Source organism: Passer domesticus, chromosome 24 (genome assembly GCF_036417665.1).
Source record: "Passer domesticus isolate bPasDom1 chromosome 24, bPasDom1.hap1, whole genome shotgun sequence".
NCBI lineage: Eukaryota > Metazoa > Chordata > Aves > Passeriformes > Passeridae > Passer > Passer domesticus.
The window spans coordinates 6763010-6774445 of record NC_087497.1 but is presented as its reverse complement, the minus strand read 5'-3'; the positions used below and the strand labels follow the sequence as shown (position 1 = coordinate 6774445).

At 61.7% G+C, this 11436-nt stretch overlaps 1 protein-coding gene across 1 annotated transcript; it reads right to left on the bottom strand.

The window, feature by feature from the left end:
* Positions 1-245: 245 nt before the first annotated feature.
* SYNC (syncoilin, intermediate filament protein) lies at positions 246-5739 on the bottom strand. The gene is made up of 4 exons (XM_064398068.1): positions 5551-5739; positions 3007-4360; positions 1741-1865; positions 246-819 (listed from the first exon to the last, which is right to left on the bottom strand). The coding sequence occupies exons 1-4, from the start codon at positions 5592-5594 to the stop codon at positions 756-758; spliced, it is 1587 nt and encodes a 528-aa protein (XP_064254138.1). The 5' UTR covers positions 5595-5739; the 3' UTR covers positions 246-755.
* Positions 5740-11436: the final 5697 nt, after the last annotated feature.

Genomic DNA, 11436 nt, shown 5'->3' with positions numbered 1-11436 from the left:
GGTGCTGCTAGGGAGATTTTTAAATTTTTAAGACATCAAGTTGGATATTTCTCCCCCTCTCATTTCTGCTGCTTTGTAAAATAAATTAATGAGCACTCAAACCCCCAAGCAGGCACAAAATCCCTGAATTGTTCTTCCCTCAAGCCCTGCTGCTGTCTGCATTTTAAATCTGCCTTTAGCCCTTTCCATGACTTTGACACAACCACCTCAGTTTGACAGACAAATTTGGGCCTTTGAGACGCAGCTCTGAGAATGAAAAGGCTCCTTAAACTCTGACCTTTTATTTTCAGTGTGAGACTCGATATAAAGTGGAAACCTCTTCCCCACCTCCTCATTTCTGTGGAGCATGTCCCAGTACAGCAGAAACTCTCGAAATACAAAAGAAAATCCTCTTCAAAGGAGAATGCTTCTCTTGCATGTAAACTTTAAAAGTCAAACCCCCACTACCACCAGCTGTCAGAACTTTCTGTGCAGGCTTGAACAAGACAGCATTTTCCCAAACACAGCAAAACATCAATCAGTTATTCCTCATCCATGTCCATTGTTCAGTCCAAAGATGGTTTGCTCTGCTCCTCTGGGGAAAAGCAGTTTTACATCAAGAGCAGCAGCAGCACCTGGGGGAATACCCAGGGAAAGGGATGGTATTCCCAGCTCCAGGCAGCTGCTGCACATCAGGCAGGGTAAAGCAGCACGAGGAGACATCCCTTGGAGCCTCTGTCCACTGGCTTTTGCTACAAAGAGGAAAATTCTGTGTTCTAAGAGTCCTGCTCTGCTTTTTCCTCCGATTTGCAGAGGTGGCCGTAGATTTCTAAGCAGCTCCTGTGAGGGGAGAGAGGAAATTCAGGCTATGGAATATTTACATCAGTGCTTTGGCTGGAGAAAAGAGGGGAAAAAAGTTCTGTTTGTAGTATGGAAGAAAGGAATTGGGAAAAACTTCAAGGGGCTCAGGCCATGGTCTTGAGTGTGGGGGCCCAGCCCTTCAGAGCCCTTGGCAAAGAGGATTTAACAGAAGGGAATGTCATTTTTGGTGGGAGCTGATGGAAAAGGCAGCTCAGAGCTGCACTTAACTCTGAGCTCCCCAGAGCAAATGTGAAAGCTCATTTAAAGGTGTCACTTCCAGGGATGGCAATTTGGAAATTCCAGGAGTTAAGAGACTCACTGCTGTGTTTGGGATTAAACGTTGGGCTGTGGTTTAGGAGAACCCCAGGCTGCAAGGACAGGCTGAGAGCTCATCCCTGTGCTTGGATAAAAAACCTTTGGGCTAGGGAATGTCCTCCTGAGGTGTTTGGGTGGAGAAGGGGAAAAAAGAGTGCTGAAGGAGCAGTGAGGCTGAAGAAAATGGTTAAAATTGTGTGCAGCTGAGGCTGGAATAACACAGCAGCTCCAAGCTGGGTGAGTAAAACAATCCCCAAACTCATGGATGTCTTCTGGAGCTTTAGAAATTCACATTGCACATCACTCATCCTTGAGTGCAACCAGGACAGAACAGCTCCAGCTTCCCAAAGCCAAACCTCAGCTCCTTTCCACGTATTCCTGAGGAAACCACCACTTAAATTGCCACGCCTGCTTCTCGGGAAGCCATCCACCCCTCTGCGGGAGTTCCCAGCAAATCCCTCTCGGCTGTTGTGCCGAGGAGCTGGAATTCCCGCTGGGGCCCGGGAGGAGGAGCCTGTGCTGTCCCCAGACCGTGTCCCCACCACCCTGTGCCCCTGTGCCCCGCAGGGACGGACCCAAACTCACTTGTAGATGGAGAGCTCCCGGTGGAGGCTGCTCCTGAGCTCCTCCAGCTCCTGGTTCTTGCGCTGCTGGAGCTGCACCCCGTTCTTGAGCTCCTTCAGCCTGTCCTCCAGCTCCTCCACCTGCTCCTGCGGGAGAAGAGGGCTGGGTAGCTGAGGGAGCGAGGAGCAGCAGGGCTCCCCTCACTCTCGGGGGTCTCCCTGTGCCTCCCTCTGCCCAGCTGCCCTCTTTAAAAACCTCTGCAAACAAACCTTTGTTTTAACACCCAGCTGGGGATTTAGGCTGGGCTGGGCTGTGTTTTGTCCCTAGGCTTCTCCTGGCTGCTTGGTTTTGTCCCCTGAACCACTTGGTGTGTGTTTTGAGAAGCTGCCAGAGCTGTATAAACGTGTGAGTCAGAGGGAGATAAATAAGGAATTTGGGAAGAGGAAAATGTGGAGGCACACCAGGGGTCCAAGGGACCCTGAAAATGCAGGCCAAGCTTGGTGTGGGTGCTGGTTCTGATCCCCACGCCAGCAGGGAGGAGCTGTGGTGGCAGGGGAGGAATGGCAGCTTCCAGAAACTGCTGGGAGGAGGCAGAGACTGCGAGCCGAGAACAGAGAGTGTTGAAAGGGGGGAGATTAATTGTGGAGCCTCCTTGCCAAATGTGCTCTTGGAGATATTGAATTGCCTCGTCCCTCAGGCCAGGGGGGTGCCTGGCCCAGCCAAATCACCCTCCCAGGGGCAGCCTGGCCTGGGCTGTGGGGACATGGTGAGACCCTTCCTTGGCAGCAGGAAGGGCAGAACCTGCCCCAGCAGGAAAAGAAAAGCCACCTGTATTTAAAACTGGCTTTTCCAGGCATCTTGGCTCAGTGCTGTGCTCAGAGGAGCTGTGGGAAGGGTCTGGTGCCTGTGCCCAGCAGTGTCGCTGAGCTTTGGGAAGGAAATCCCCCATCCCTTCCACTTCATCCCTGGAGCCATTTCTGAAGGGCCAAAACCAAGTGAAGATATCCAGGAGAAACCTATTTTCCAAGCTGTGTGAAGCCCCAAGCTTTCCCACCACATCTCAGGGTTTGCCTTAGGCCCAGGGGCTGCTGCTTCACCTGGCCCATGCCAGGGTGTGGGAGAATTTTGATTCCCACCAGCAGGAGACATTCCACATCCTCCCCATCCTCATCCACCCCATTTCCCTGGGCCCTACAAGCAAACCCTGCAGGACGCCCGTTTCCCTGGGTGCCAAGCACAGCCCCCTCTCTCCCAAGAGGACGGAGCTGTGCCCTTCGGGGCCCGTACCCGGTACTGCCCGACCTCCTCATCCCTTTTCTGCTTGACCAGGACAATCTGCTCCTCCAGGCTGCGGTTCTGCAGCCTCAACCGGCTGACCTCGCCCTGCAGGGGCCTGAGGGCTTCCTTCATGCCCTGGATCTCTCCCTGCATCTCCTGCAGCGCCTTGGCCCCGGCCTCGCGCCGCTCCAGCAGCCGCAGCAGCTGCGGCTCGTAGTGCTCCTCCAGCCCCCGCCGGCTCTCGGCCACGAAGCTCTCGAACTCCAGCGACAGCCTGCGGCTCTCCTGCAGGTACAGGTTGTCCTGCCGGCAGGGAGGAGCCTCCAGGCGCTGCCTCAGGACTTCCTTCTCCTTCTCGCAGGTCTCCTTCAGCTGGGAGAGCTCCCCCGAGAGCTGCCCCGCCTGGCTCTGCAGCTCGCCCTGGTAGGCGGCGTGCTGGGAGAGGTCGTGCCGCCGGCTCTCCAGCTGGTACTGGCAGGCCACGCACTCCTTGGTCACCTTGAAGAGCTTCTGCTTGATCTGGCGGATCTCGTCGCGCAGGTTGTCCCTCTCCAGCTCCACCTTGGCCAGCAGCCTGCAGGCCGCCTGGATCTCCTCGTGGGCATGGCGGATCTCCTGCAGCGCCGGCTCGCGCAGCTGCGCCAGCTCGGCGATCAGGCTGTCCCGCTCCCTCTCCAGCTGCTCCACGACCTCGATGCACTCCTGGAAATAATTCCCCAGCTCCTCCAGGGTCAGGCACTGGTGTTCTGTGGCGTTGGCATCCAGAGGGCCGCCTGCTCCCTCTGTGTCCATGTCCAGCGGGATCCCTGCCCCATCTGCATTGTCTGGGATCCCTGCCCTTTCTGTGTCCATGGCCACTGGGATCCCTGCTCCAGCCACTGGGATCCCTGTCCCGCCTTCATCCACGTCCAGAGGAATTCCTGCTGTATCCTCATCCACTGGGATCCCTGTCCCACCTTCATCCACATCCAGAGGAATTCCTGCTGTATCCTCATCCACTGGGATCCCTGTCCCACCTTCATCCACATCCAGAGGAATTCCTGCTGTATCCTCATCCAGTGGCATTCCTGTCCCCTCTGCATCCACGTCCAGCGGGATCCCAGCCCCAGCTGCACCCTCATCCCCCTGAGTCCCTGGTGTGTTTATCTCCAGGGGAGGATCCCTGCTGGCAGCCTGCAGCTCCTGGCTGGGGTCTGGGCTGCCCCTGTGCAGGGGTTTAGATCCATTCCCTGCTGGATCCAAGGGGCTGTGAGGACGGTCTGGGTGTGGAGCAGCTCCTTCAGCTGCTCCCTGTGGGGCTGGGGGTGCTCTGGCTTCATCCAGCTGCAGCTCTGGAGGGGGCTCAGGCTGTGCCATCAGGTCCCTGGGAAGGAGAGGGGGTGTGAAGCAGAGCAATGAGTGTAACAGGTCTCAGCCTGTCCTCCCCACCCTGTGAGACCCCAGAGCCAGGGGGTCCCACCACGGCCCTGCTGCTGTGACCATGCCTGTGTCACCCACAGGGCTGAGCTCAACACCCTGGTGACAATTCGGGCCCAGACTGTCCAAAACGAGGAAAGAAAACCCCATGAAAACCCGATCAGAGTGTCTGACTGCCGCGGAGGAGGAGCGAGGCGTGCAAACCCAGACCCCAAACCCAAGAACCGCTCCTGTGCCAGCCTGCCAGGACCAGCCCCCCCAGCGGCACCGAGCTGACCCGTGCCAGCGCTCCCTGCGAAACCCGCCGGGGTTTTCTCGCTGTGCCATAACCTCACGGCAAGGGAATGCGCTGCTGGAAGGCCGGGCAGGCTCCGGGATGGCTGAGACCGAGCAAGCCCCGCACGCAGAGCTGCGAGCGGCAGCGCCTGCAGCAGGAGCCGCTTTGCCGAGTCATCCGACCCGGCATTGTCCCCAGCGCTTTTGGCATTGCCAGCGCCGAACCCTCGCTGTCGCCTTCTCCCGGCTGCTCTTCGGGGTGGGATGGACGCGACAACGCTCGGGGACGAGCCGGGGTTTTCCCGCTGCCGCCAGGACCGGTGGGATGGGTGGGAGGATGCTCTCACCTCCCGGCCACGCCGCTGAGCTCATGTCTAGTCATTCCCTGAGGAATGAGCGCAGGCTGGCACCCACCGGCAGCCCTGCGCTCGGAGCAACGGCTTTAAGCAAAGATCTGATTTTCCCCGATAGTTTCTCTCCTAATAAGGCAGTTTTCGGCACTGCTGACACACGGCAGCCTCGGACGCGGCTGGAGAAGGGGCAGCCCCTGCAAAGGTGGGGGAAAAGCTCCTCTGCCCGGTTTTCCTCGCCCTCCCCTCTGCCCGCTCTTGTTTTTGGAAGTTCTTGGGGCCGCTCCGCGGGGGCAGCACGGGAGGGGAGGGCGCCGTGTCCTGCCTCCCCTCTGTCCCTCCCACCGCCCCGCATCCCCCCGAAACTCCTGCGTGCCCCAGAGGGACCTCCGGCCCTCCCTGACCGTTCCTGAGCGCCGGGAGTGCCGAACCCCAGACCCCCCACCCCACCCGGCCGAGCACCCCCCGCAGGACCCCGGCCCCTTCCTGGGCAGCCCGGGCGGGCTCTTACCTTCCTCCCCCGGAGCCCAGCGCCGCCGGCTCTGCGCTGCACATGGGCTTAGCATGGGGCGGAGAGGGGTTATTAATAAACAGCGCTGGAAATCAGACTCCGCGGAGCAGCCGCTTCCCCGGCCACCGCCTGCAGTGCCAGCTGCGGCCGCTGCCTTCCTCCGCCCCGGGGAGGAGGAGGAGGAGGAGGGCGGGGAAGGCCCACAGGCTGCATCCCTGGCAGAGGCAGCCGCAGGGCTGCAGCCAGCCCGCAGCCCTGGGGGCAGCGCCCATCCCGCCCCGGCTGTTCCCAGCCCTGATTTATGGCCAGCCGGGTTTTGTGGCCCCTTCCCGAGCCACAGGTCCCCATCCCGATTGTGGCCAGGACGGGGTGGGGATGATGGGGTGTCTCGGTGGGGTCCCCCAGGGCCGTGGGGTTGGGCTGAGGTGGGAGGGAAGTGCCAGGGGATGGAGACTGGGGCTCATCCCGAGGATGGAATGGGATTTGTGAGGCTGCTGGCAGCACAGTGCTGCACTCCCAGGCATTGATTATCCATGGGTTCAATACTGATGTCTCGGGGTCCTTTCTACGCCCCACAAACCCACAAACCCCAGTAATGGCAGAGCACAGCCTCTGCTTCCTCTTCCGCCCCACAACCGATCCCTGCCACCCTTTTCCCTCTGTTTTGGGGATGCAGAAAGTGACATTTCTCTCTGCAAAGCCCCGTGGTCACACTCCTGGGTGTCCAGCAGCAACACTGCCCTCACCCTCCTGGTCTCCCACCTCTGCCCACCCACATCTCTTCCCTCCCTTGGTGCCCATCCACATTCTCCCCACTCCGTGGACCCTGAACCCACATTTATCCATCATATCACCAACAAATATTTATCCAAACCCACAAATTCAGACATATTTTGCCACGTGGGCGTGGGTGCATCACCCTGGGGTCACGGCGTGGGTGCCCCCCGAGCCTACCTCTGCCCGCTCCCGCCGTGCCCAGGAAGTCGGCACTCGGCTCTCAGGAAGTTCACGTGCCCCAAAATGCCCCAGCAGCGCCCAGCACAGGCGGTGACATCGCGCTGCCACCCCACCTTGCCCGTGGCTCGCTGGCCACGGGGCCGCAGAAATCAGGTTTAAAATAACAGCGCCGGTCCATCCTTCGGGAACAGAGCTTTAAAAGGAAAAGGGAGATTTGAGTGGGGTTTTTTTCTCTCTTTTTTTGGATCCCGTTGCTTTTTTCAGCCCGGCACACCTTCTTTTTCTCTCTCTTTTTTTCCATGAAGCGCCTCTATTTTTGACTCAATCAGAGAGGAATGCTGTTAATTCGCACAAGTTGGGTGTATAAATATCTATCCAGAGCTGCCGCCGCCAAGGGGAGAAACCTGCGGATCGCAGGGGCTGGGTCCAACACCCCTTGTAGGGCCTGGAGGGGACAATGACAGCGACGAGCCCGGGCCGGGCTTCCTCTGGTGAGCTGCCAGGGGAGGTGGGGAGGGAGGAGGCTCAGCTGTTCCCCTCTCCGTAAGCGGATACCCCGGCCCAGGCCCCGCACGGGGATGTTTTGTGGATATAACCAGGCAACAGCGGGCTCCGGTGTCCCGGTGTCCCGGTGTCCCGGTGTCCCGGTGTCCCCGGTGTCCCGGTGTCCCGGTGTCCCCGGTGTCCGGGACGGGCGGTGCAGGGAACGCACCGGCAGCGAGCAGCGCGGACTTTGCTCCGGTAAACAGAGCTGGCACCGGCGCTGCCAGAGGCGAGGGAAAAGCAGGAGAGAGCTGGAGAGACGGAGAGTTTGAGATCCGGCTGGAGGGAGCTGCCAGCGCGGCGTGCCCGGCGGAGCGGGTGGCACCAGGCAGGGGCAGCTGCGGGGCCGCACCCCCTCTCTGCGGCCCTGGGGCCGTGCCTCCCTTCCTGCTGGGTTTTTCCTTCCCGTCACGCTCGGCAGATCTGCCCCAAGGGCAGGGAGCCAGGCGGCAGCGCGGTGGCACCGCGGTGGCACCAGCCTGGCACTGCCACGGCAGCCCCGTCCCCCTGCAAAGAAAAATAAAAAAAAAACAACAAAAAAAAGCTGCTGGATTTCAGATCCTCCTGTTGGGAATGTGTAGGAGAGGTGTGTGTGCAGTGATGAAAAAACACTGAAATGTTCCAAATCAAAGTGTTTCACAAGAAATGCAAACGCCCGGGTTCAGGTGCTTGGTAAAACCGAAGGATCGGAATCGTTCTGTGTTTCTGGAATGCATCAACGCTTTGAAAAACAACATTTCTCCCAATCTTTGCGCGATCTTTAGGGACAGGCTGGAAGCAGCAGCCCGGCTCTGGCAGCCCCGCGGGGTTCTGTCCCACCATGGGACTGCAGCGGGCAGAGGGAATTGCAGCTGGCATTGGACGGGCTTCGGGAGCGCTGTGCCCGCTCGTGCTCTGTTTGCCGAGGGCGCGGGGGGTGCCAGACCCGGCCCCTCGAGAGCAGGAGCTGCAATCCGATCCCGGGGGAAAGTGTGATTCATGCCGGAGCCGGGAGCGCTTCCAGGGAAGTCCTGGCTGCGAGGGCGGTGCCGCCCTCCTGCCCTGCCCTCGCACGGTGGCACAGCCGCCTCAGGGGTCCCCGGGTGGCTCCCCAGCTCGCGTGGGGGGACTCACCCAGCTGGATGTCACTGTCCCCTCGGGAACAAGCTGGTTTGCTTCGCCGCCTGCCTCAGTTTCCCCGGCTGAGAGCTGGGGTGACCCTGGCGAGGGAGGGGAGGTTGCCCGGCGGGGATGGAGGAGGAGGAGCAGTGAAAGGTGGGCATGTGCCCAGCTGGGGCAGGATGAAAGGGGAGCCCGAAGGCCCGCAGGGACCTTGGGATAAGGGCTCCCCCTTGCCTGGGTCAGGCTGGGGGTGAGGACACGTCCCGGCAGCTCCGGAGGGAGGCACCGGCCCGGCCGGGAGGCAGCGGGGCCGCGGGGCGGCTCCAGCTGCGGGATTCCCGGGATGCCCGCTCCCACGCCCCGCTCCTCTCGAATATTCGGGTTAAACTCCGCAGCTCCCCCGGCCCCCGGGGTGTCACCCGTGTCACACCCCGGGCCGGGGCTGGCACTCGCTGTCAGCCCCTTGGCGGCTGTGCCAGCCCTGGGGGCAGCTCGGATGTGGCATCCCACATGGCACCGAGGCCGTGCTGCCGTTCCCACGGGCTTTTCTCTTCCCGGGAGGGTTCAGGACGCTCACACAGCGGCAGGAGGTGCCTCTGGCGGCCGCCTGTCCCTGTCACCGCGCGGGTGACGCTGCTGTGCCCGAGCTGTCCCTTCCAGCACGAGGGAGCTGGGAAAGAGAGACCCCAACTTCTATTTATTCCCCCCATTCCCTGTGCCCGGCCCCTGAGCAAGGACATCCCTTTTCCTGTGGCATTTTTAAGCCCCGCTTTCACAACCGCGCTGATTTTCAGCAGCACCAGCGGCGGTGCCGCGTCCCAACGATCGCCAGCGGGGTCACCGCGGCCCCGGCCCCGCGCTGGCTTTTTCCATCCCCGGGGCGAGGAACGGGGAGCAGGAGGAGCTGCCGGCAGAAGGGCTTTGGGGCCGGCAGCTCCTGCTCCGAGGGGTGCGGGAGGACCTTGTCCCGGCGTTAATGAGTAATGAGGGAGCAGCCAGGGCTCCGAGTCCCCGCCGGGGGACGGAAATGGGGGCAGGGGACACGAGCACGGCCCGAGGCTGCAGGAGCTGCTCAAGAGCGTGATGCCACCGCTGCCGGCCGATGGTTTGGCTTCTTTTTTCTGGGTTTTGCTTCGTGGGGTCCCCTCTTCACCTTCCTCCTGTGCTTCCCTGGCCCTCTGATGGGAGCTCTCCCCGCAGTGTAACCGATCCTCTGCCCCCCTCTCACCGTGATTATTTGGACAATGCTCCATTCCTCTGTGCAGAAATATTTTTCAAACTGGTTCTGCTGCCACACGAGGAGGGGAAAGATGAAAAATGGGGTTTTTTTTGGAGGCTAATGACTTGGAAGTCAGAGCCAGCAGCAGAAAGTCCACACAGACACCCTAACTGGGATCAGAATCTCCTCAGGGCAGCTCAGCTCGACGTGGGTCAGCACAGCCCAGGGAGCAGTGACACTCTCAGCCTTCATGCTGGAAATGAATCAACCCCCTGGCACCATGGAGGGGCACAGAGGTGCCAGGAAATTTCTGCCCAGCTCCTTCCAGTGCTCATTTCAATCTTGAGTTTGGGTTCAGATGGATGGAGGGGAGGGGGATGTGGGGCAGGGACACAAAAGCCCAGCAAATTCTGGCCTTTCCTCAGGTGTCCCCCAGGTTTGGAGCCAAATCCCCATCCCTGGTCTCTGGTGCTCCTGGGAAGCAGCTGGATGCTCAGGTTTGCACAGAGCCAGTGCCTGAATCCCACAGGAGATGCTGATGTGCTGGGAAGCCTGAGGGATGGAGAGGCTTCTTGCTTTTAAAACCCTTCCAGCCATTTCCAGCAGCTGGCAAACTCCTCCGGGCGTGTGGCCAGGGGAGGATGTGGCTCCAGCACAGCCAGCAGGAAACACAGGGACCCAAACCCCAGGAGCCAGGAGCGGGGAAATGCAGCAGAAACCACCTGTGCTCTCATTGGGATCCCTGCCGTGCTTTGCCAGTGTCCTGTCACCAGCCTGCTGCTGCTCCAGCCCAGCCCCTGCTCGTGCTGCTGTCCCCTCAGCTGGAGCACAGAGTCATGGAATGGTTTGTGTTGGGAGGGAATTTAAATCTCACCTTGTCCCACCCCCTGCCATGGGCAGGGACACCTCCCACTGTCCCAGGCTGCTCCAAGCCCTGTCCAGCCTGGTCTGGGCACTGCCAGGGATCCAGGGGCAGCCCCAGCTGCTCTGGCACCCTGTGCCAGGGGCTGCCCACCCTCACAGGGAAGGATTTCTTCCTGAAATCTAATCTAGATCAGATTGGAGTGATCGTGCTCCTGAGCAGCTTGTGCTGGGCAGGGAAATCCTTCCCCAGAGCTCCTGGAGCTCTCCTGGCCTCAGGCAGAGCCTGGAGCCACACGGGAGGCTGAATTCCTGAGTTCCCCCCTCGCCCCCTGGCATTCCATTTTCAGGAGCTGATTTGCCATTAGCAGCAAGCAGCAGCGTGGCACGGGCTGCAGGCAGAGCCTTGGTGGCCTCAGGCGTGCCCAGGAGGGAGCGCTGGGTCCCCCGGGGCGCTGCCACTGGCGGTGACAAGGCAGATGTCACCCCGGGGCCGTCAGGGGAGGAACCGGCGGCGGCTGCGGGATGGGAGGGCACGGGCAGGGCACGGCTGCCAGCTCCGGCTTGTCCCTGGGGCCAGGCCAGGGCCGGGGCCGGGTCAGGGCCGGGCCAGGGCCAGGACAGGGCCGGGCCAGGGCCAGGACAGGGCCAGGACAGGGCCAGGGCAGGGCCGGTCCCCGGGATGAGCCGGACGCCGCCCCGGGGGTGACGATGCTGCAATTCCCGCTCCCGCTCGGTGTTTCCCGTTCTCCTGCCCCCCGCTGACGCTCAGCGCCTCGGGCGGGGACAACAGAGGGTCCCAAGGGCCGGGACCACCCCGCGCTGTCCCCGCAGCGCCCCCCGCGCGGGCAGCGAGGGGACAAAGCCGGGAACGGGAAGAACACCCCGGGGAGCTCCGGCGGCCGCGGGAGCGACCCCGGCGGCACCGAGGGGAGGGTCCCCGCTCCCCACGCCCCCGGGGCCACCTGCGGGCGGGGGGCGGGCGCCGGTGCGGGCGGAGCTCCTGCAGCCCGGCCCCGCCCCGCACTGAAACTTTCCGTCGGCGCCGGGCGCTCGGCGGGAGCCCGGAGCGGGGCCGGGGCTGCAGCCGGAGCCGAGCCGAGCCGAGCCGAGCCGAGCCGAGCCGAGCCGGGCGGGCCCGGCCCTATGGGCAGCGGCTGCCGGCGGTGCGGGGCGGTGCGGGGCGGTGCGGGGCGCTGCCCGCC